General features: G+C 38.8%; 3 protein-coding genes across 3 annotated transcripts; 1 reads left to right on the forward strand and 2 right to left on the reverse strand.

Moving 5' to 3' along the window:
- Window positions 1–1,599: 1,599 nt before the first annotated feature.
- LOC137952267 (GDSL esterase/lipase At5g55050-like) lies at window positions 1,600–3,671 on the reverse strand. The gene is made up of 5 exons (XM_068799381.1): window positions 3,386–3,671; window positions 2,968–3,104; window positions 2,448–2,684; window positions 2,096–2,345; window positions 1,600–2,015 (listed from the first exon to the last, which is right to left on the reverse strand). Exons 1-5 carry the CDS (start codon window positions 3,639–3,641, stop codon window positions 1,795–1,797), a joined length of 1,101 nt encoding a protein of 366 aa, XP_068655482.1. The 5' UTR covers window positions 3,642–3,671; the 3' UTR covers window positions 1,600–1,794.
- Window positions 3,672–9,566: 5,895 nt separating this feature from the next.
- On the forward strand, window positions 9,567–21,970 carry LOC137951713 (microtubule-destabilizing protein 60-like). The gene is made up of 8 exons (XM_068798576.1): window positions 9,567–10,558; window positions 10,799–10,844; window positions 10,941–11,027; window positions 20,335–20,454; window positions 20,896–20,994; window positions 21,246–21,305; window positions 21,410–21,504; window positions 21,615–21,970. Exons 1-8 carry the CDS (start codon window positions 9,711–9,713, stop codon window positions 21,727–21,729), a joined length of 1,470 nt encoding a protein of 489 aa, XP_068654677.1. The 5' UTR covers window positions 9,567–9,710; the 3' UTR covers window positions 21,730–21,970.
- Window positions 21,971–22,643: 673 nt separating this feature from the next.
- Window positions 22,644–25,092, reverse strand: LOC137951597 (small ribosomal subunit protein eS19y). The gene is made up of 4 exons (XM_068798365.1): window positions 24,929–25,092; window positions 23,316–23,406; window positions 23,050–23,233; window positions 22,644–22,886 (listed from the first exon to the last, which is right to left on the reverse strand). Exons 1-4 carry the CDS (start codon window positions 25,010–25,012, stop codon window positions 22,817–22,819), a joined length of 429 nt encoding a protein of 142 aa, XP_068654466.1. The 5' UTR covers window positions 25,013–25,092; the 3' UTR covers window positions 22,644–22,816.
- Between the last annotated feature and the right edge of the window lie 690 nt (window positions 25,093–25,782).

A 25,782-nucleotide genomic window follows, 5' to 3' on the forward strand; every position in this document is an offset into this window, starting at 1 on the left:
TAGTTTTCATTAGTAAAATATTATCTTATGTTATTATACTATGCACTTTCTTGACTAGTATGCACTATGTTTTGGTGATGGAGTATGGTACATGGACGTCAACAAATTATGTTCGTATAACATGAGGGGTGGTGTAGGGAATTATTATCAAAATTTTAGCAGGTGCGTTAAATTGTAACTATGCAGTACTGAACAATTTCGAGCTTCGAATGGGTGCCATAGAATCATGAATTCAAGTAAACAAAGAAGTTGGAAATTGAGATTGTAAGTGATAACTCTAAAAACTATAACATGCATGATAACTCAACATGTAATTAACTAAATATTAGTTTAAATACGTAAAATTCATATTATTTAATATTTAAACCAAATATAATTAAACCATCTTAGTTTAAATAAGATAAAACAAAGTCATGACCACAATCACTCGATTCACCCATGTCTGGTGAAGCTAAGTGAATCTTCAAATAGTCCATGGTTAAGATGTACAAAATCAAGAGTCAATTAAGGTTGATTTTTCTCTTAGGTGACAATTATATATATTTTAAAAAAATAATACTATTGTGTTTTGTTTTCTGCTTCTACAAGTACTATGAAGGAGAACAAATTAAAAAAAAAATCTCGTATGATTTTGAGAAGGCCTCGTTGGTTAAATTGGTCATTAAATTGGATTTTATGAATTCATAACAAGTTTTGAAGTTACAAACATGAGAGGGGCAGGTTGTTTGAGGTCAGACTCTTCCCGAGTATTTTTCACAAGTTATTCTTCACTTACCCCAAATCCAACTACTTAGTGTTGAAAGATGAGCTCAAACTCACACGACCAAGGAAGACCTACACATCGAAGAGAGTGTTAGAAGATGGGCTTAAGCCCACACAACCAAAAAAAGCCCACACGTCCAAGAGAGGTGGAAGATGGGCTCAAACCCACATGACCAATGAAGGCCCACATGTCCAAGAGAAGTGGCATGATGGTAAATAAGAATTCATCTCATAAAGGTGGCACTGATGTAATTAGTTTAAATTTTTTGTCTCTTCTTCGATGAAGGGTTTAATTATAATATTATAATTTTATTCATCTATAAATAGAGTTTCAAGGGGAGGGTTAGGACACAAATACATATCCTCATTCTTCCTCCTGTATTCTCCCCAACATGCCTTCTCTCCTTTTGTCCATGGCGTAATCCATGGAGTCCTGAAAAATCAACATGGTATCAAAGCATTGATTTTCAAGATTCGTACCTACGATGTTTTAGGATTTCAATTATTTTTTTTTGCTCAGATTATGCACCATGAAGGCGTTGTTTTTCTGAAGAAAATTGACAAAGTCTTATTATGATAATCATCTTCTTCTCTGTTTTTTGTTTACTGTTGCTCGGTGGATGATTAACATGATGATCAATCTATCATTTAGTTACTAGCCTCCTCAGGGAAGAGGCTCTCTTGTTATCAATGTATAAATGTTATCCAATTGGAGCGATTTGACCCAGATTTCGGAACCGGTGTCTAGGTCACAGTGTACCACAATTTAATATATATATCGATTTACAAAGGCAAAATAAATATGATTTTAAACTTTAACCTTCGAATTTCACAGGACATTACATTCCCTTCAATAAGTTTTAATTCCTTTATAACTCAATATAATAAACCCAAGACAATGGATGCATATGCACTAATTTGATCTTCTTCTCACTTTGATTGCACTAACTTGAACGTCACATTCACCTCATCACTTACTATAGTAATATATGTACCCCTTGATTGCAAAAAATCTCTGATTCAGTGCATGTATCATGCAGCAATCAGCTGTTCCACATTGATGGGCTCCACGTACTGTCTTGACCCATTGAAGATTAACCTCGTAAAGATCTGTGAAGCCATCTCTGTAGGATGGTAGAGATCCCAGAAGACATGTTCCATCCTGTTTGAACAGTATCTCGCGATTGGCAAGCAAGGAACCTTTCCTCTCAAATCGCCCAACCCACAGCAAGCAGCTGCCACCTCTGTAAAACCTGCAGAAGTTCATATACAAAAGAGATTTAAAAAAAAAAAAGAGTTTAGAAGCGAATGATCCATGATTTAATTTCCGTACCATAAGCTGCTGGGTTTTGAATGAAGTCCGTCAGTGCCCGGTAAGTATCGAAGAAGGAGTACACCATGTCCTTCACCTCAGCTTTCATCTCTGCTAACAGTCTCTTGACGCCTTCATTGTATTTAACTGACCAGTAATTTGTTTCTTCGTTACAGCCTTTAGTTTTATTCTGGAGCCTTTGTGCAGGGCAGCAGCCGATTGCTCCGGCGCCGACGAAGATCAGTTTCCGGGCACCCAGATTGTAAATTCTCTGAAGTAAAACCATGCATGCATGAAACAGATTTTAGATAAATAAATCGAGCTTTCTTTGATTGGCTAACTAGTTACTGTTGCGGAGCTTCATTTTGTGTACCTTCATTTGGTCTTTCAGATTGGAGTGAAGCAAATCCACGTACTGTTGAGGAGTGTATTTCGATCGGATGGAGGAATCCTCCTTGAAGTAGCCGAGCAAGTCATTGCTTCCGATTATAATCCCGAAAAGGGAGCTATCCAGATGCTTCTGAACTTGCACGCTTCCTAGTTCTTTCACTAATTCTCCGAACACTTGTGAGTAGTACTGTATCTGCTTGTTTAGTGCGATCGTCTCCCCCTGAAAAATTGAGCAAAGCAAATTAATGCACAGAAATGGATAAAAGGAAGATTTGCCATTTACGATAAGCTCGGTTTGAAAACTACCATCCTGTCTGATTTCCATTTTGTTTCTATATGCCAATCTATGCTGTTTCGGTGCTCTCAAGATAGAAAATACTGAGTATCCATTTTCTTACTCTGAACATTTTCTTGAAACCCTCTTATGATTTGTCTGTCTAATTATAATTCTAGTGACATGGGTAGAATTCCTGAAGGAAATAAATTAAGGCTAGCTGACGTACAAAGACATTGTCGGAGCCATCCAAGATGCCTGCTCCTCCAGAAGCGAAGCTGACACCAGTCAGAAACGCATTGCTCTTATTGGCGGCAGAGGTGAGAGAAAGATATGGTGGAGATGTTGGTAGGCCAACCTTCTCAGCTGCAGGAACCAGGAACCAGGAACCACATATTCGTGAGCAGAAAATTCAGGTAAGGTACAAAATTTGAAAGCACGATGTAATTTATAATGAGACGAAAGCCGAGATTCTTCAAAATATGACGAGGAAGGTGGAGCCCGGTGTGTCGGAGAAAGCTCGGATGCTACAAAACCTATCTTGTCTAGTGTCTTTGTCACTCTTCTTCAGTTTAATCTCCAACTGAGAGCACAGTTAAAGGTTTACAGCAAGTTCAACATAGAAAGAAAGAAATGGATAGAAGTACCGATGAAGTCTGCGGAATTTCTGCCGTTGCTGAATCTTCCTGTGGCTTTCTTTCCAGGATAATCGACTCCGTTGTGCGGAAAATTGGCTTTGAGAGTGGAGAGCTTCAGGTGGTTGTTGTTGCCCACGTCGACTAACGAGTCTCCGAAGACGTAAATAGCCGGAACCTTCTGTGCTTCTGATAGAAATGAAGATAATCCGGCGATGAGAAAGAAGAAGAAGAAAGAATAGCCAAGATATGAGAAGTTCAATGCCATCCTGATATCTCTAGCTCCTCTCTCCCTCAATTTCTCTGATCTAATATAAAGGTGAGTGAGAGAATACCAGAGACTGAGAAAGAGAAAAGGAAGGTGACTCACGAGGAGATTAAAACCGTGTGGACTTGTCGCTGAGATGAGAATCGAAATCTAAAATCCTCTTTATTCCTTTCACATGAAATGCCAGATGTGAAAGAATAGTGAACTGAACATGGAAATTCAGCTTTTTGAAAAAGAAGAATCTTCCCATTTACCATCCTTATAAACTAAAATAAAAAACAGAAGCAGATGCTTTCAATGTGTTTTTGTGTCGTCTGATCACAACCCCATCAATCAGCATCTGCGGAGCTTTATCTACAGGTGCTAAAAACAATATTCACATTTACTAACGCTTGACTTGCCGAGTACAATTTTGCCTCCAGAAATTTAGTGAAATCTTTTTACGGGTTTTGTTATTTTCTGGGATTTGCAGCCTCTGATGATAGAACACAGCCACCATCCACACTAAAGATGAAAATCTGGAAGAATCCTGATGTGGTTTAGTTTTAGCAGGGTGTGAAATGCTGCCCGCCGTGCTCATGAGACACTTGCAAGTCATGAATCATGGAAACACAGAGGAGACCCGTCCCACCCACCACAAAGAATGGGATTTTGAGGACGAAGGATTGTCCTATTGTGGCGACACGGCTTGTTGACCTGTCAGAAGGGGAGAAGGGAAGACATGGGAGGCAGAGAAGGATAAATTACATGGTTGGTTGGTGTGGTCTCTTCGCAAAAGTCGTTGCTGAAATTCTTGACGTGGTGGACGCGGAAAAGATGATCAGTGGCAGTCTGAAATCTGCCGACGTCGAGACGGAATGGAGACGGCGGTTGTCCACTGATCGGTCTTCGTCCCCCTTCGTGCACGCCTTACCTCAATTACGTTAAAATAGTTTTAAAAGTATTAAATAAAAGAACTCGTTTAGTGCGATTACAAATATTTTAAGCCGCCATTGAAAGAGCTTTCACTGAGTTGTTCAAGAAGAGGAGTTCCAGTGGACGGAAGCGGCCACATTAGCTTTTCAAAAGCTAAGGAACTACAGCCATGGATATACACTGGTTGTTTTTATTGGTGGTTGCTCCTTGCCTCAGTTTCATCTTCAACTATTCGAACCAATGCATCTTATTTCAGTAATCCAGAAAACTTGTAGCCCCATGTGGCTATTGAGCCATGGTTTCATTTATTTTAGCTAGCTATAGAAATGCATGAACCTAAACCCCGAGATGTGGGAGGACAAGGTGCACCAAGACCCATCCTCCTTACATAGCTAGGTCTGGTGCACAATACCTAGGTCATTATCTCTGCATGGTCCACCTCAATACCAGCTACCTCTAGGGCCCATCCAAGTGGCCTCCATAGATGAAATTTTTTATAAATTTCTATTTGATTCACATCCTTAGAAACATAATATAGAAAGTTAGATTACATACAATTAAAAGAAAAATAAATAAAATTATTAGCATATTACTCATAACATCTCATGGCAAGCCTGAACAAATTATTTCGATTTACATGAATTTTATTTAATATTATATTCATTTGGGAATAAAAATTAGTATCACATTCACATAAAACTATTAAATTCATAATAAAAATATTTCCTATAAATTTGACTGCTAGTTCTTGTACAATTTAAATTTATTAACTCTATTCTATGCATGGCCCAGATATGTAAGATTTGTAATTTGTGATCATTCGTAATCATAATGAGGAGCTTTTGTCTCGTATTCCTCTAAATTGTTGCATCAAAGACAATGCCTCTACGTCTAGTCGCACCCTTCGCTTATAATTTCAATATAGCTCTGCCTATGGTGGCCTATGTTGGTGAGGTGGTCTCAGAGGCATATTGATGAACTACATAATTGTTTAAAATGGTTAGACCTGATATTGGATAGTGACGTAAGATAAACTCGACAAATTCATAACTAATAAATTTGTTAAAATACTTGTACACGCTATTGTTTGATGAGTCATAAAATAATTAAGTCATTCTCAAATTCATCTTTGTTTTAATTTATCATCTTTAACCTTGTCTTTCTCTTCCCTATCTTCCTTTTTCCGTGTTTTGTGTCACTTAAACCATTACCAAGTTTCACATTCATTCGAACAAGTACCCATTGAAGTGGCATTGTTGTTTGCTCAAGTAGAATGTTAGTCCTAACCAATGGGTCGAACTCACATCATGTTGTAGACTATGAATGTTTCTAGTGGACAACTCTTATTGGTAGACTTCTGTTCCCTCAAAGGTGGTATTGTCAAACACATTCCTTTCAAAAGCTGACACAATTGTTTGTACATGCATGTACTTTGTCATAATGAAACCCCAATTTATAAAAGGTTTTTGCCTCTTAATAATCTCAAGGTAGTATCTCCTTCCAAGGAACTACCTCTTTCATTAGTGAAATTATATTATCCATTATTTTATTTATGATATTGCATATCGTCTTTATATGAAGTAATTGGATAAAAAATATATATATATAAAAACTCTAACAATTTGGATACAACTTGTTGGAAGGTATAAGTAGAATTTATTTAGTTTGTTCTATTTTTTTAGTAAAAAATTGTTGTCTATAGAAAGTAGTTTCCTAGGGTTTACAAGCAGTAGGGACATGGTGTAATAAATAGGAGAGAGGGGACTGCAAAACCTATGCTCTCTCATATTTTCTTTTTTTCAAATTCCAACATGGTATTAGAGCAGGATCATCCGCGAAGTCTAAGAGTTGATGAGGTCAACTTGTAGATGTAAAATTTCATGAACTTACAAGAAAAGAGAGAGAACGTCGAAGAAGAGAGTTGGAAAAAGAAGTGATTCATATTGAATTCGAAGAGGATTCATTAGGGTTCCCTCTTCTCTTCTATTTATAACATAAAATAATGATAATACTGAATGACAATTATAGAAATCTTACATACCTCTCATGGAAAAGAGTCACATGAGAAGAAGTTTCATATCAAGAGGAATTTTATTATTATTAAAATTTTATTTGTGTTAGAGGTTTTTAATTATATTAGAACTTATTTTTAAAGAGTTGTATTGTGGGTGTAACTCGAATATAGGTTGTTCAATTAAACTCATATTCTATGTATTCTCTCTATTATAAATAGAGTATACTCGATTTACTCTAATCAATGAACTATTTTTTTCTTCTTAAATTCAACATCGTATCAGAGAATTAGTCCTAATATGGAGAAGGAGAAGAAAATAAAGAAGAAGGGGAAGAAAACGCAAAGGAGGAAAAGAGAAGTTTTTACTTTTCTCTCTATATTGTTTTCTTGTTCTTTTCCGTTTCCCGTTTATCATACTATAGTTTTCATATCTCAAATTATATATCTCTAGAAATACTTTTTAACCTATTTTCCAAATCAAAATAAAAATTTGAAGTCAGAGTTCTTTATAAAGAAAAATCAACATATGAAGTAGCATAGGTCAAACAACAAGATGGTTTCAATTGTTAGGAGAAAGCTTCAATTTCTTGGATGGTTTGTGCCATCAATAACCTGAATTTATATACATGATTGTATATCTAAAGAAAGTTTTGTGAGTCTATTTTCGAACTCAATAACACATTTCTCATTCCGATATTTCTGGACTGAGATATCGACATCGAAAGAATCAAATATAGTACTAGAAATATGTTTCTTGTGAAAATCTTTAAGCTCTTTCCTCAAGATAAATAGTTTTTCCCCTCCAACTATTACATTTGGTTTTTTTGCCATAAATTCATTCTTATATGGATGAAAATTCCTTTGAAATTCTAGCTTTAATGAACTTTTTTTAGTGGAAAAAATTGACTTGGCTCATACATGAAACTCTAAATTCGAGTTTGAAATTGTTTCAAAAGGGAAACAAAGGAACAGAATGGCTTATTTCTCTCTCTTTTTCATTGGAGTTTGTTATTTTATTTTACTAACTTGTTAGTATTGTCTCTTAGACTAAGAGACTTCTCTTAATCAAATCTTTCATGCCCGTATGTGTCTTTGAGCTTTCTCAATACTTTCTATTTTTTGGTTAATTGTGGTAAATTTTTTTGCTCTCACTTTATGTTACTTTTCCTTTAAGAAAGTTTCCAAAACTATAATAAAAAAAACTGGTCTTTAAAGTTGTTTCCCCCCACTGTGTGTCGAATTCGGCCACTCTCATTAATTTAATGATTTGATAAGTGCCTACTTCAATTTGGAAGTATGAGTATTGCATTTTATGCCTCCTTTTTGAAGTATGACTGGTGGTATCTTTTACTCATATATTTGAGTTCCTCTAGTATTTCTTCAATTTATCAATTTTTTATTACTTCATAGCAATGCCTACAGACCTACTACATGTAAATAACATGAATACACCCAAAATTGAGGTAGTCCACGAGCAGTCTTTTTCAAACCGGAACATACAAAATTCTCTTATTGCCATGAGTAATTTTTCTTCTCCCATATTTAATTTATCCAATTTGGGCCTCTTGAAAAAGAAAGAGTGATCCCCCCCGTGAGGAGGAAAAGTATAAGAAATTAGTATTTTGTAGTATTTTATACAACCTACAAAAATATTGTGGTAAATTTTATGTGAGAAAAATATCAATGGGGAGAACAATATGAAGAATTTTTTGCCAAAAAAGACTGATGACTAAAAATATCATTACAAGAAAAGTGGTTTTCTTTATAAAAAAATCATTGAGCAAAGGTAGAATTTTTGTTGCTAAAACTATTCACGACAAATTTTTTTCGAGATATTTTACCACAAAAAAAAAGAACAATTTCTAGCAAAGAATATTTTTGTTTTCCAAAAATAAATTTATACAAAATTGTTTTTAAAAAAAAAATTCCTAGAAATATTTCTTGGCAAAACTTTTCACCAATAAATATTCTTAATTTTTATAAAATAATTACATAATAACTTTTTTACTACTTTAAAATAATTATATGTAATTTAAATAATTCAATGATAAATATTTTTTTATTTAGAAAATATTTATTATAAAATTTTCCTATGATAATTTATTTTATTTTTCCTTTTTAAAACACTTAATAAAATAAAATTAATTTTTTAAAAAAATAAATTGAAATTTTTATATATACAGTTTAATATAAAATAATATACAAAAAATGTCAAGAATACAAATATACATATATATACATATATATATATATATATATATATATATATATATATATATATATATATATATATATATATATAAATAAATAAATAAAATCAATCAAAATATATGCATGTTATGAAGGACTCACATGGTACTTGTATTGATAATGGTTAGCTTGGCTTGATATTTTACTGAAAAACATCATTAATCCTACTATTTTAAAAAAAAGTAAGATCCATGACATGAAGCTGTCGAATACTAGAATCATAGTAGGCAACTCCGATTCTGCAGATGAATAGACCCAAACGATTCTCTGTTTATCGACATCACTACAATTCCAAACTGAAAATGGAGGCTCATTTCTCCGAACGTAGGAGCATTTCAATTCCAAGAGATGCAACCAAGTAATCTTAAAGAAATGCAGAACAAAAGCAGCATCGTATCCACCGGAGAATAGGTTTCTACTCCGTCGATTTCCTCCATTTTCTGCTGCTTGACGTTTGAAGGTTCTCAATTTTCCAAACGGAGGAGCATCCATTTAAACTGGATTTATTCATAGCTCTGCTCACTTCACATATAAAAGCTTTTTTTAATGGAGGTCTCAAGGGGTGGTAGGGGTTGTTTATGTAACTCACCTGAAAATATGGAAACTGCTCAAATATCGCTGCTCAATCATCTGACGGCTGTTGATCAAGGGAGTTTTAAAATGTACATCCAACGGTAACTCACGGCCAAAACGACATAACTAGCCGTTACGAGAGCCTCCGGTCGAGAAGTCTTAACGTTTATCTTCAGTCCCCGCTCCCCCTTCTCTTCTTCAAGAAACACAGAAGAAGAGTTTTTCCCTGTCAGTCGGTCTATCCCTCTTTTTTCTCCCTCTCGTATCCGATCGATTTTTATTTTCGTTCGATCTGAAGATATCCTCCCTAGAGCAGAATGACTCCAGTCAAGGAGCAGAAGACGCCCCGATCAAAATTTTCAGAAAGCTGCAAATCGGAGAATTTCAACCCGAATGTCTCTGTTTCGCCTTTAGTCGCAAAGTCCCCGTCCGTCGCGTCAGCCAAATCGAAGAAACCTGCTGCCAGAAACCCAAATCGAACTGGACCTCTTCCGATCCAAGAGAGGAAGTTCTTCGTAGCTAAGAAGAACTGTGCGAAAGAAGCGACAGGAAATACCACATGCAAATGCAAAGACAAGCATTTAAATATCAAAAAATGCCCCTGTGTTGCGTACGAGAGCCTCCGAGCATCTCAGGAAGAATTCTTCAAGAACCGTACGGAGGACATGAAGACCGGAGACGACGGCGAGATCAGGGTTGACGATAAAGATTGGAAGGGCAAGAGTGAACATGGTGACAGAGTTGTCGAATCGCAATCCCTGGGAGACCCTGGGTCTCGGGAGAACGGGTCGGAAGTCGACTTTGAGGAGTTCGAGTTGTCGGATGTGGGGGCGAGTTCGAGGATCAGGAAAATAAGGCATAGATTGCTTGAAGAAGCCCGGAGCAGTATTCCTGAAACTGGCTCGGGACTGGTTCTGCATTTAGTAAAGGCCTTTGAGAAGCTTGCTACAATCCCAAGTTCCAAGGAATCGACCGGAAAAGAAGGTGCAGAAAACGTAGAAAAAGGAAAGGCAGCGAAATGGGCATTGCCAGGTTTGCAGAGAACGAAGTCTTCGGAAACCGAAGTTTCCTCGTCTTCCTTCCCTCCACCAGCTTTCGTATTCTCATCTAAGACGTCAGACATTGCTTCCTCTGTTAATTCCTCAATAGACAGCACTACTGGAAGGTCAGTTTAGTAAAATTATATCCTTCAGAACAGAGTGCCATTTGATTTAACTGTTTGATTACAGTTCTGTTCGTTGGAATCCCAAGTAGGGTTTTTCTTCTGACGATCATATTCTTTTCAAATTTAGAAATCAATTTAGTGGAGTCTACTGATGTACCGGACTTTTCTTATGTTCTCTACCCCGTTACTTTAAGCTCTATTTTTGAGGATTTCCTTTCTTGATTCTTGTCGTACCTCCAGCATTGGTAGCAGAACGTCCGGAGGAAGTAGGTGGAGCCGAAGAAATGTAAGAATTTCTATGATGCTCTGCTTTTGTGTCTGAGGAGACGATTGGAGGTTTCTTGTCATCGGTTTGATTTAATTAAACTGCTTGCCATTTCAGAGTTCGTCTTCTGGGAGAGGTGGGTCAAGAAAGATGAAGCAGCAGCTTAGGTCCACCAGTCAACAGCCATTCAAGCTTAGAACAGAGGTATTAATCATCTTGAAACTCCATATGGATTCTTTGGCTACTTCAGGCTCTTAAGAAATTATTGGCTTACTGATTAGTTATCAACAAATGTAATTTATTTTATTTTAGATTTAAATTTACAGATAACAATTTCCTGAGTGATCACTGAGGGGTAGTCGTGCAGTTCTCTCACACTGAAACATGTTGGAAAATGATTCAGAAATGTCGAGGTTTAAATCTCTGTTCTCCAATTAGGATACTCTTAGGTTGGAAAATACTTATCTCCAGAAATTCTTTCGAGTTGTAATTCTTCTTGATGCCACAACATCCCCCTAAGTGATAAGGGGAGTTCATGGATCGGTTGGAAAGTAATGGAGACCTAAAAATTACCCCCAAGGGAGAAGAAGAGAAGAAGCAAAGAAGAGGAAGAAATGAATAAGTAAAGAAAATAGGTGCCACCTCCAAGAAAAAGGGGTACGTGAAGCTCAAGGGCATAATAGTAAAGTTGTCCCTCAAGGGGCTGGTCAAAGGAGTCATATTTCTCTCTCTTGAAAAAAATGGAATCTGGTTAAAATAGAAAAAAAAATTCTTTGATTGATGTCATCTTTAAAATTCCTTGAATCTCTCCTAGATTGATGTAATCTCCCAATCTCCTAGGATCTCTCCTGAAATTATGTAATTAGGGAACCCTAATTGATTGAGGAGTTTCCCAAAGAATTCATAAAGTATAAATAGGGGTGTTGGGTGAAGGAAAAATCTGTCAAGTCAATTCCAAATCTCTCTTGCCTTGCTCCCCTCTCCCTCTCCTAGAAGGTTTCTTGCTTCCTTCATCCAAGTTCCTCACATATTCCATCTTGCCTCAAGAAACCCTTGCCTACTCTCGCAATCCCCTCCATTATTCCATCAAGCTTCCTCCCCATTTATATCTATAATTTCCAGCCTTATTCCCAAGACATTCAGCCTTAGTTCCCTTCTTCATAGCTGAAAAAGATAGAACCTTGAAGTGGTTTCTATCAATTGGTATAATAGCGGGTCTTTCTTTTGGACCTCTACTTCCATTATGGTGAGAATGGAGCAACAAAAAGCAACAAGAAGTGGTGGCTGCCCAAGAATCCATCCAAGAAAGTTTGGTGGAAAAAATTGCTAGCCTTGAAGGGGATATACAACATGTTACAAGCATGCTTCAATCTCTCTTAGAAGAAAGAGTTATAAAACCTCCTTCGATTACCGCACCTCTACCCCCTTCGACTATCGCGCCTCTCCCCTCTTCGATTACCACGCCCTTCCTCCTTTCGTGTACTACGCCCACTCCTTTGGAAATCACTCCTCCTCCTAACCCCTCAAAGTGTGTGCCTCCTATCTTGAAAACTACACAAATCACCCTTAAACCGCCAAACCTTTTCCATCTGTCGGCACCATCCTACCAAGTGGCCGCTTCCCCACCCGTCTCTTTCTACCTCAACCTTTCAGACTCTTCCAATTTGTTACTGTTAGTTGTAGGACAGGAGACTGTTATCGTATATAAGGGACGAGATTGTAAAACTACACAAATCACCCTTAAACCGCCAAACCTTTTCCATCTGTCAGCACCATCCTACCAAGTGGCCGCTTCCCCACCCATCTCTTTCAACCTCAACCTTTCAGACTCTTCCAATTTGTTACTGTTAGTTGTAGGACAGGAGACTGTTATCGTATATAAGGAACAAGATTGTAAATATGTATTTTTAAGGGTATTATTGTAATTTCTTTTTTAAATCTCTATACCTACATATCGAACAGAAAATCAGGGATCCTTCTTCAATCTCTCGTTTCGGAAAATAAAACTAAGTTTCGGAAACTCTGTCATGGTATCAGAGCTTCGTTCCGCACCCTGATTTTTTTGTTTTTCCGAGCTTTTTCGGCGTCTTCGGCGGTCTCGGTTCGGTGGTGGAGAAATCGGCTTGGTGTTGTGCTCTCAGAGGTGCGTTATCTTTCCCTCTTTCTCAATTTGTAGTGGATTTCGGAGGTTCCTCCCTCGGATTTAGCGGATTTCGACAGCTCCTCTCTCGGGTATTTTGTTTTTTGGTGTTCGACGGGACCATCTTCGTTTTTGGTATTGGACGGTTCGTTTTTGGTGTTCGACGGGGTCATTGGCTTCATTTTTGGTGTGCGACGAGAGCAAAGGTCCACTCCAGGACGATTCTTTTGCTCGGTACACGTGTCGCAGCGTCTGTCACGACCCTTTCTACCGCTACAGCCACGAAGGAGTGGCTCATATTCACGTAGGTGCGTACAGTTGCTGGAAACCTTTCATTGTTGGGTTTTGCAGCACATCTCATAGTTTGTGCCCAAGCTCGCAAGGGCATCATGTCATCTGATAAGGTAGACCAGTTCCCTATCTGTTTTGCGGGTAAAAATTACAGTGCCTGGGAATTTCAATTTCATTTATTTGTTATGGGAAAGGAGTTATGGGGTCATATAGATGGGACTGATCCCGCACCTCGGGAGGCCGAGGCTTTGTCCAAGTGGACAGTCAAGGATGCTAGGGTCATGACCTGGATCCTTGGCTCCGTTCTCAATTTGTGGCCTTATAGAACTGTGGCTGACATGTGGAGTTTTACCTTTTCCTCATAATGCCTCTCATGCTTTACAATGTTTCGATCTTATTCATACTGATGTTTGGGGAATTGCTCCTGTTGTTTCTCATGCGCATTACAAGTACTTTGTCACCTTTATTGATGATTGTAGTCGGTTTACTTGGGTTTACTTTCTACGGGCTAAGGCAGACGTTTTTTTAGCATTCAAGTGTTTTCTTGCGCTTTTAGAGACTCAATTCTCTGCCAAAATCAAGGTTTTGTGCTTTGATTCTGGCGGCGAATACATGTCTCATGAGCACAAGGATCGTCTCTCAGCGCTCCTGTCCTTCAACACCGCAACAAAATGGTGTTGCTGAGAGAAAAAATCGTCATGTTCTTGATGTGGTCTGAACCCTTTTACTTGAATCCTCTGTTCCTTCTTGTTTTTGGTGTGAAGCGCTTTCTACTTCGGTTCATTTGATCAATTGTTTTCTCCTACATTACATCATGTTTCTCCCTTCTTTAAGTTGTTTGGCCATTCTCCTTCATATTCTGCTCTTCGAACATTTGGTTGTGTTTGTTTTGTGCATCTTCCTGCTCATGAACGACATAAACTTATAACCCAATTAGTTAAATGTGCTTTTCTTGGTTATGCTATCCCTCAAAAGGGTTATGTTTGTTATGATCCACTTGCTCGTCGTCTACGTGTTTCTCGGAATGTGGTTTTCTTTGAAAATCAATATTTTTTTCTATCTCATGTTGAGCAGCCATCTGCCTCTTTATCTCTTCTACCTTGCTTTGATGATTCTCCGCTAGTTGTGGAACGGTTCAAACTTGGTTTTGTGTATGGCAGACGTAGTGGCCATGAGCTTGGTTCTACTTCCTCTATGCCCCCTCCCGATCTTGTCCTGGCGCCCGATCCTCCTCCTGCTCCAGCTTCCACCGCTCTTCGCTGGTCTATTAGCCCTTCTTGGCCTCCTCATTGGTATGGTTTCTCCTCCACTGTCTCTCTTGTCGCTACTTTATCCTCTATTGCCATTCCCACTTGTTACATACAGGCTATGGCACATGAGTGTTGGCAGCATGCAATGCAAACAGAACTTCAAGCACTTGAGGAGAATCACACTTGGGATATTGTTCCTTGCCCTCCTCCGATTAAGCCTCTTGGCAGTAAATGGGTTTTCTCTGTTAAACTTCGCTCTGAAGGCTCTTTGGATCGGTACAAAGCTCTCCTAGTAGCTCACGGTGACCTCCAGGAAGATGTATACATGAAGCTCCCCTCGGGTATGCCTACCTCCTCTCCTGATCAGGTTTGCAAGCTTCGTCATCCTCTGTATGGGCTTAAGCAAGCCCCTCGGGCTTGGTTTGAGAAATTTCGTGGCACCCTGATTCTCCACCGGTTTACACAGAGTCAGTATGATTCATCTCTATTCTATCATAAGTCTACCGCGGGCATGGTCATTCTCCTGGTTTATGTGGATGACATCATTATTACTGACACTGACCCTGGACTGTTTACCAAGCTGCAGCAGGTGTTACATGCCACTATATGAAAGATCTTGGCCAGCTCACGTACTTCTTAGGCCTGGAAGTCCATCATCGGGCCAATGGTATTTTCTTAAACCAGCATAAGTATCTTCAAGATATTATTACCTTGGCTGGTTTGGAGGACACTTCTTCTGTTGATACTCCTATGGAGGTAAATGTCCAGTACAGGAAAGATGAAGGGGACCTTCTCGATGACCCTACTATCTATCGGCGCTTGGTTGGGAGTCTCATCTACTTGACCACTACTCACCCCGACATCTCCTATGTCGTTCATCAGGTCAGTCAGTTTATGTCCCCTCCTCGTCATCTCTATGTCCTCTCCTCGTCATCTCCATATTGTTGTCGTTCGACGTATCATCCACTATCTTCGAGGTTCTCCTACTCGTGGGTTATTCTTTCCTACAGGCTCCTCTCTTCAACGTATTGGTTATAATGATGCTGATTGGGCTGGGTGTCCGGATACCCGTCGCTCTACTACTGGTTGGTGTATGTTTTTAGGTGATGCCTTAAATTTCTTGGCGATGTAAGAAACAGGATCGTGTTTCTCAATCTTCTACTGAAGCTGAGTATCGTGCCATGTCTACTGGTTGTTCTGAGATTGTAAGGCTACGTGGTCTTCTTGCGGAGCTTGAGTTCCCTCATACTACTTCTACCCCTCTTCCTGCTGACAACACTAGTGCTATTCAGATTGCCACCAACCCTGTTTTCCATTAACGCACCAAGCATATTGAGGTTGATTGTCATTCTATCTGGGATAGCTTGGATAGTCGGGTGATCTCTCTTCCTTGCATTTCTTCGGATCTCCAAGTGGTCGATGTCTTCACTAAAGCAATGACTCGACGGCGGCATCAATTTTTGGTTGGCAAATTGTTGTTGGTTGATTTACCAGCATCAATTTGAGGGGGGATGTTATCGTATATAAGGGACGAGATTGTAAATATGTATTTCTAAGGGTATTATTGTAATTTCTATTTTAAATCTCTATACCTATGTATCGAACAGAAAATCAGGGATCCTTCTTCGATCTCTCGTTTCGGAAAATAAAACTAAGTTTCGGAAACTCTATCAGAGATTGCCTCGATTGTCCCGCCCCGGACTGCTCTAATGAGATTTTCTACAGATCTTTTGAACCTAACCCCCTGCCGAATCCTTCACACTCCTTCTGCCTCACCGAACCTCCTAAACCCTGATTCCCCAAAAAATCCCTATAGTATCGCCACTTGGCAACCCTCAGCCTTCTGCCTTTCCCCTCGATTTGTGATCCTCAAGCTGACAACTTGTCAGAACCAGGCGATTTGCTCTCTGCTTCTCCAGGACCTATACTTGAGTTAGGAGATCGATGGGATCGGAGAGAACTCGAAAACCCAGACCCCCCTTCCCAAGTCCTAAACTCATTGAGTGGCATAATTACTTCACCCTTCAAAATAACCGCCTGCCCTCTCGTTACCCAACACCCCTACCAATAATGAAGCCCAATCCAATACCCCGATGGAGACCTCCGATGCGGAGTCCCCAAACAAACCTTCCACCACCCCCTTTGGAGGTGGAAGGGTCGTGCATGGTTGCTAACATTTAGGGGGAGATGGTAGTATGGGCGTCTGGGGATGCTGCTTTTTTTCTGGAGAGAGGTGGTGGAGGAGGTTGTGGCGGTAGTTGGTGGAAGGGTGTTTTTAAGGATTTGCAAGAGGGTCGAGCGGAATTTTGTCCAGCCGAAACCAGAGTTGGAGCTTTGAGGTAGAAAATTCATACCCATACCCATTATCATCGTTCCCCATCGTTGTGTGATGGAACACTCCAAAATGTTGTTGTGGTAATGGGTGTGGAGGTGGAACTCCAGATCGCCGGTGAGGAGCAATCTGCCTTAGCTCCGGCCCATCCTACTGGCCAGAACCTTGTTGAGGATGGCAATGAAAGCTTCAGTGGCACGGACTAGAAGGGAGACAAAGGATTTCTTTGTCTTGAAGCAGGAGAGAATGCAGATGGCTTCCCCATTCCTCTCTGGTGATGGCTGAAGGGAGACAAAATACTTTTCCGATTATGAAGTCAAAGGCAGAAGAATCCTCTAACATGATTCTTCGTCGTGAGGTACGGCTTACTATAGTTTGCCAACTCGGGTCAGTTTCTTCCTGGCTTGCTCGGTCTTCAGCTTCGATCAAGTCGCGATGGTAGTATGGGCGTCTGGAGGGATGTAGCAAAGGAGGTTGTGGTAGTAGTTGGTGGAAGGGTTTTTTTAGGGATTTGCAAGAGGGTCAAGCAGAATTTTGTCTAGCCGAAACCAAAGTTGGAGCTTTGAGGTAGAAAAATCATACTCATACCCATTATCGTCGTTCCCCGTCGTTGTGTGATGGAATACTTCAAAATGCCATTGTGGTACTGGGTGTGGAGGTGGAACTCCAGATCGTCGGTGAGGAGCAATCTCCTGAAGCTCTAGCCCATCCTGTTGGCCAGAACCTTGTCGAGGATGGCAATGAAAGCTTCAGTGGCATGGACTAGAAGGGAGACAAAGGATTTTTTCGTCCCAGAGCGGGAGAGAATGCGGATGGCTTCCCCATTCATCTCTCGTGATGCCCGAAGGGAAACAGAGGCTTTTCCGTTTCTGAAGTCATCTAACCTGATTCTTCGTCACAAGGTACAGCTGACCATAGTTTGCCAACCCGGGTCGATTTCTTCATGGCTTGCTTGGTCTTCAGCTTCGATCGAGTCGCGACACTACGGCTGCCGCTTCGGATGCGTCTAATCGTCGTCGATGTCTAAGGCAAAGGAGGCGATGACTTTGGGGGATGAGAGGTGTCGGGCCCGTTGTGGGCTAAGGCAAGTCCCACACGAGACGTCAGGTCACCATTTTGCCACGTAGATTGTGGTGTTAATTGTCAACCAGAACTTTTCGGGCCTTGGTTCAACAACGAATGAAAAAACAATATGACAAGTGTTGAAGAGCATATATGGAAGAGTCTCACATGACTCATACAGTAAGAAGTCTCATAGAGCTAAAATTAATATAGTGGAGTCTTACAAGAGTCTCACAGGATGAAATCACACAAAAGTATTTCAATTAAAGGTGTTTTAGTTATGTTAGTCTTCTATTTATGTTCAGTTGTTCAATTGTTCTAGGACTTGTATTTTAATGTTTAACTTTGGTGTAATTGGGATAAGGGTAGTTTAATTGTAATTGGATTCTACTTGTTTCATCTATAATAAATAGAGGCTCATTATACTCGAATTACAACAAGTTAGTGAAGTATTTCTCTTTTTCAGAAATTCAACAACAAGCAATACAAAGAAGTTGATTTTTTTGTCGATGACTGGGTTTTTATCTTAAACTCCAACCCTAGGCAACAATCATTGGCCTCCTAATAGCATCAAAAGTGCTCCAATGATTCTTCGGTTCATTCAAAATACTCCAACAAATTGGCAAGGTGGCATACCATCTACACTTACCAAAGGACTTTGCTATCCACTATGTCTTCCATGTCACTCAACTCAAACGGCAACACGGCGATGCACATCTTGTTTCAACCACTTTACCCCCCCCGTCAGAGCTAACCCAACTACCATTCCCTTGCCCCATCTTCAAAAAGCGTCAAGTATGACATGGCACCAGATTACATAATGAGCTCCTCGTGCAATAGAATCAAGTGTCACTCGATGAAGCAACCTTGGAACGTGAGGATGGCTTCCTTCAACAGTTCCCCGCTTTTCAACCTTGAGCACAAGGTTGACATTCAAGAGGAGTGGAATGATAAAGATCTAAAAATTACCCCGAAGGGAGAAGAAAATAAGAAGAGAAGAAGCAAAGTAGAGGAAGAAAAGAGGAAGTACAGAAAATAGAAAGTGGTGCCACCAAAAAAAGAAGGTTGCGCCAATTCCAAGAAAGGAGGGGTCATGGAGCTCAATGTCATAATGGTAAAATTGCCCCTCAAGGAGCTGGTCAAAGGAGGGGTAATACTTGCCTCTCTTGAATAGAAAGTATTTTCTTTTGACCTTTTAAATTACTAGAATCTCTCCTAGATTGATGTAATCTCTCAATCACCTTGGATCTCTCCTTAAATTATGTAATTAGGGAACCCTAGTTGATTAAGGAGTTCCCCAAGGAATTCATTTGAAAAAGTATAAAAAGGGGTGTTGGCTAAAGGAAAAATCAATCAAGCCAACTCCAAATATCTCTTACCTGTCTCCCCTCTCCCTCTCCTACATCCCCTCCCTCTCTCTCCCTTTCTGCCAACTGGTGTACTCCTATAAAAAAAGAAGAAGGAGTCGTATCAATATTGAAAAAAGCACTTGAGCCCATGGTTTCTGCCCCTTGCACAGCTGCGTTCTTATTTCTCTTTCTCTCTGCTGCCTTATTCGTTCTCTCCTTTGTCACTCCTCAGTGCTTTTCGGCTAAATTGTTAGGCTGTAGTCAAAAGAAAATCACAACGGCTCTGGGCTTCTATCTTAGCAAGTAATTTACACTTCCCGCTCTTCCGGAAGTCAGTACTTTCTAGCATCAGATAGTAAAGAATAGAAGGAGAGAACCAGTGCACACGCATTCAAATAAGAGCTTTATTAAGGAATGGCATGGGTCTTCTTCAATATGGGTGCTGAAATTGTCTCCCCTGACCTGATAGTAATTTGCCTCTCCCTCTCTCCCTCTCTTCCTCCTGTTGCCTAGAAGCGTTCTTACTTCTTCCAACTTCCTCTCGTGGTCCCTCTTGCCCCAAGAAACTCTTGCCTACTCTCACAATTTCCTCCATTCCATCAAGCCTCCTCTATTAAATCCCCATTGATACCTATAAATTCCAGCCTATTTCTAAGACATTCAGCCCTAGTTCTCTTCTTGAAAGCTGAAAAAGGTAGGACCTTGAAGAGGTTTCTATTAGAAAGCAGGCATAAATTAGGGTGCACTATCTAAAAAGTAAACATGTCAACTGTATGTAGATTTTCTTTCTATATTTACTTCAGTTGATTATAGAACCAGCTTCTGAATTTTGTGCGAGTGTAATTTATTTCTAACAATGGAAAAGCTTCACGTGTTACCACTGAAATTACAAAATAAAAAACAAACAATTGAATAAATAAATGATGGAGGAGAAGGAGAGATACAGGTTGATTGCATGGTGTTACTTCCACGCCAATTTCTTTTCCAGGATGAATAGATTATCTTTTCTGCATTGCCATTTGTATTATTGATCATAAGTTGCATAAGAGTTTTGTCTCGAACTGAAAGGAATGATACTGGTTTTCAGCAAAGAGGCATGCTAAAACAAGAGGAATTTCATAAGAAACTTGAAGAGATGCTGATTGAAGAGAAAAAGCAACGCATACCAATTGCTCAGGGCCTTCCATGGACAACTGATGAGCCAGAGGTGAGGCTTCGTTTTGCATTTATAGTAATTGATATAGCCCAACATCTGCTTCAAGTTGTTTTATTAAAATGTGTAAAACCTGACACCTTTCAAGTTGTTTTGGTAGTTAATTTTATTAATTCAATTTGGAACACCACTAAATTAATGTTGAAATAAGTTCAACATGATACTTCAGTATTAAGCCATATGCATGAGTATTTGTATTAATTTACAAAGTACTGGAGTACTCTCCAGATTAGAATTGTTACCTCTGGGGTCATGCTGTCACATATATTTTCATTTCTTACTGAATTTGACGACCCCATCTTAATACATAAAAGAATTCAACCACTCCAATCATTAAATTTGGACGGCGAAATTTCATAAATGGGCATTTCCTTTAGTTATAAAAACTTTCCTTGTTTTCATGATTTCCTTTATTCTGGTTGGTTGTTATCTCAGTGCTTGGTGAGGCCTCCGGTTAAAGAACACACAAAACCACATGACTTCCAGCTTCACAGTGATGTGCGGGCAGTGGAGAGAGCTGAATTCGACCACCATGTAAGATTTTATTGATATTGACCTACATGTGAATACCATCAAGAGAGCATGCAAGGGTGGAACCAGTCGGGGGTTGGGTGGGGTTGCTCGTGCTCCCTGAAATTTTGGAAATTAAGGTGTTTTATCACCTTCCTCCACCCACCCCACCAGAGATAAAATGTGTATACATGGAATCACTCCTTTGTTTTCAAAATTTTAAAGGATATATAAACTTTGATGAACTGAGATTTTCATTTCTGGATGAATTACAGGTTGCAGAGAAGTTATCTCTTATGGAGCAGTATAGATTAGAAAGAGAGAGACAACATAAGGTATATGGGTGGATGACTCTTCTGGAAATATTTTCACCACTTGCAGTTCTCTTTTCATCTTTCCTCCATAAGCTTCTGTGTAATACTTTTCATCTGACCTGCAGCTGGAAGAAGAGGAAGAGATCAAGAGATTGAGAAGAGAGCTTATACCAAGAGCTCAGCCCATGCCTTACTTTGACAGACCTTTTGTACCAAAAAGGTAGGCGTAGCTAGTCTACATGTTTGGGAACACCACTTTCATGCCATGTCTGGTTTTCACTTACATGTATTCTCTTCCGTTTCTGTTGTTCTTTTCTGCTACTCTTAAAGGTCAGAAAAATTGCCTACCTTGCCAAAGGATCCCAGGTTTAATGTACCACAGCACAAAAAGATAAAGTGCATGTCATGGAATGACCTCAACTGTGTTTACCACCACGACCAGTAAGACATGAAAAAACTGTCTTTTTGCAGAAGAGGAAGGTTGTCTGAAGATGGATGTTGTTTTTCCTAATTATTTTCTTTTTATCTCCATTTTGTTGCGAAGAAATCAATCTCATCTCATTCTTTGTAGTTGACTTTGTTAATGGCAACATTGTCAAATGTTTTTTTGGCAACACTGATCATGTCCTATGAGCATGGGATCCACATGCTATTTCAGGCCACAATAATCAGAAAAACGCAGTTCTTGGGAGATTGCTGCGCCTATGAGCTGAATAAACTCTGAAAAATACTATCAGAATGAAAAAGTTCAGATTAGTCTACAAGGCTAGTTGGACCCTTTAATCTATCGTCTTCCCTGTTATTTTTTGCAACCTAGTATTAGGATTCGTCTGCAAGAAAGGGACAAAAAAATATCTTTTCTGAAGTAATTTAGAAAGCCTCCTTTTTTATGAGGTTGTTGTAGGAAAACCTAAATATTACAGACTTATAATAGAAACTAATATATAGAGTCTTTTGTGAAAAAACTATGGTTAGCTTTCTGAAAAAACAATGGCTGTCCAGTGATTAGAGAGATCATTGTTTTTCAGAAAGCTAACCATGGATGATGCTACAAAACAAAAAAGAAAAATTGGTTTGCATTTTCTAATTTGGATCAACTGCCCATATGAAATCCCATTGCTATCACAGTTTAGAGATTCTACTCAACTTTTTCTGTTAAAAATTCTCTATTTACACTTTTCTGTTCAGAACCAACAGGCCTGACCCGGTTGCAAACAAACTTCCCTTTCGGACGAGTCCATCCCAATGCAGGCTACAAATTTCAACAACAAAAACCAATAAAAGGCCTGCCGGACGAGTTATCAGCATAACAACCATAGCTCACTTGTAATCTAACGGCCATATAAGGTAATCAAGAGATCAAAAACGAGATTAAGATAAATGACAAACCACAATATCCAAAATGCAGAAAAAGAAACATTGATCATTCACTCCAAGTACCTCATTGAGTGTTACAGTATAAAATTCTCTACAACTACTTCAAATATATGGACTAACAAAATTACTAGTAGCAAAACCCTTCCTCTTCCAGCTCAAGGATATGAAATTCGCCCAGCAACTTGGTCCAGGTCTCGCTGCCCATTTGATGTAATTCTCCTTCCCCTGTTCCAACATAAAAAGAATCAAATTATTACATAATTGTGCATGATTCTCCTCATGCTTCAACGCATTGATTCAACAAGAAATCTTAGTAGAAAAAAGGAATAATTTGAATGTCAGAAACACAATATCAAGCTTTTGAAAAACACAAAAATATAAAACATACCCCTTGGGATCAAGTTCAATTATGCTCATTTGCTGAAGTTGTTGAAGGATGTGGCGAGCAATAGATCCACTGCTCTTGCAGAAATGAGGTGGACGACTCCCATTTCTCTTGCGCCCACCATATATTTTTCGGAAGCCCCCAACTCCAATTCCCTGCCTCAAGTAGATTTTCCTGGCTACGGAGGCTGCAATATAAAACAGGAAATTGATCAAACAAGCTCAATAATAAAATGCATTTGGTAAAGCCAGTGTTGGAGAGACAAGCACCTGCCCTGATATAGTACCAATCAGGATCATAAGGAGCAAGTTCCTTCAACTTTCCAGTCTTCACAATGTCAGTCCAGTGAGGAAGCTCAACCTACCCATTATAGTGATAAAATAAAATAAGATATCAAGCTCAACAGCCAGGCACCATAAAAAAAAAAGATCATTATCAAAATTGTCCATCAGTAAGATGGAACAAAATCATTTGCAACAAAGAAACAACCTCTCAGAGAACAAATTCTACCAGAGCAATTACTGGCTTATTTATCAGATATTTACGGTTCTTCTAGTAGCTGTTTCACATGAATGGTGCATAAAAACTTTCAACACAGATTCTTTTTCACAACACCTTACATACTCACAATAAACAGTCAAAGATACATGCAAGTACAGACATATTAACATTAAAGATTTGTAACATAGCAAAGACAGTTGATTGGCAAAAAAAATAATAACTTTTAAACTCAAGATACCCACAGCCTTACAGTAAAAAAACAAGAAAAAACTAACAGTTAGAGCCACAAGCAATCAAATGGAAGAGGAACAAATTTACTAGGAATAGACCAGTTCTTCTATAAGTATACATAACCATTGTAAGTTGTAAGAGAGTACCGAGAGAGAAAGAGCACAACAACCACTAAGCCTCACAAATACATATAATCAAACAGCAAAGATAAAAAAAAAAAGACAATAAAACACACAAATCATGAGTAAATGAAAAAAATGCAATTATAACCCTGAAGCACCAGCCATCAGGAAAAAAATGAAGGAAATCACCCGGTCAGGAAAAATGGTGTCAAGGCATATTAATGATAAAATAAAATAAAAACTCAATCAAATAAAGACCCAAATGTTATAGAAATTCAAAGTCAAAGGCCCCAAATGAAAAGCCTCCTGACAAAGTGATCTGGAAATGACAATTTTCTCGTCTGGATCTCATATCCGATATAAACAGTCAAGTCAAAACAGAGCCATCTAATTGTTGAATACCTATAAGCTTCATAAGATATCAGCATTTGATGTTCTTTCAATTACAAAAAACGAATAATCTCAAAATACTCATATGAAGAACCCAACGTTTGAGGTGAAGTTTACTCCATACGCATAGTTGTGGTGACTTTGGCAGTAAGACCAACCAAAAATGACTCAAGATGGCATTTTCCAAAGGCATTAATCAGCCCAACAATGCTCTTTTCATCAATCTCAGATGTAGAATAGAATACACGAAACTAAAACGATCCAAAGAAACAGGTAAAGTTGGGTAGCTAAAGCCTAAAAAAGAATATAACATATTTCGATTATATCTAGCATAAGCAAGTAAAAAGAACGGAACTTCCATCTCATCTGTACGTGAGGCTAAAAAAAAAGCCTAAAAACAAATTAAGATTGACAGGAAAACACCCTGATCTCAATTACCGGAAACTAGAGTACACTTGAAACAACTTACGGAAGACGTGCAGCTTCAAAACTAAATCGAATGAACTGGCTTAAAAGCAATCAATAGACAAGAGAGAACAAAGCTGAAAAAATATAGTGCAATTCAGTCATAAAACGTCAGGCAACTAGAAAGCACATTCAAAATGCAGGAAAAAACTAAAGCAGGAGAGGAATGCTACCTTGCCGGAACGTTTAAGATGAGCCGAGTAAGCCTTCACGAAGTCGTGAGGAGACACGTCCTTGACTGTTCTCGCCGTCTCCATGGCTCCAGGAGGCAGGAGAGGCTTCGGGGTTTCAGTCTAGGGTTTTTTTCTGCACGAACTGGACGACAAATATATAGATGCTAGATCTCAGGCACCCCTACCCGATAACATCCATTCAGGTTTTAAGCGGTAAGCTAACCCCGCTTAAAGTGTTACCCGTTATCCGCTTCGAGAAAAAAAAAATTAAAAACTGAATAAAATATTTAATATTATTAATTTTATTTTCCACGTGTATTCAAGCTATAGAAAGTACATTTCTCTTCTATTTTTTCTCTTTTCGCTTTCTCTTTCTCTTTCTCTTTCTCTTTCTCTTTCTCTTTCTCTTCCTTTTCTTTTCTCACGACTTTTTGTGTTCCAAACACAACCTAAATTTACCCAAAAATATTTTACCTAGCCAGTTACTAGGTTTGATATCACTAATGGCCTTAAGTTAGGCAAAGGTTGATTGCAAGAGAGACATCATTTGCTTATGTTGCATATGACCATGGCACTTCAAATTTTCCTAAAGGATTTAAATCTACCGATATCGGTAGGTTTTGCACTTCAATTAACACCAAATATTCCAAACCAAATTGCACTTCAAAGTCATGAGATTTTACATCAAGATTTTTCATTAACCCTCCACTCACCCCCTCCTCTCACCTAAATTATTAAAAGAGGAAAATCAATCATAATTATGAGTAACAAAATAATATGAAAATAAAATAATTAATTTAAATATCTTGTGATTATGTTGCATAGAGTATTTTTTTTTAAAGTTAGTTGGGCCA

The sequence above is a fragment of the Aristolochia californica genome, unplaced genomic scaffold, assembly GCF_029961685.1.
Source record: "Aristolochia californica isolate CCGP_79_NKW_82.1479 unplaced genomic scaffold, dmAriCali1.0.hap1 SCAF_15, whole genome shotgun sequence".
Classification (NCBI taxonomy): Eukaryota; Viridiplantae; Streptophyta; class Magnoliopsida; order Piperales; family Aristolochiaceae; genus Aristolochia; species Aristolochia californica.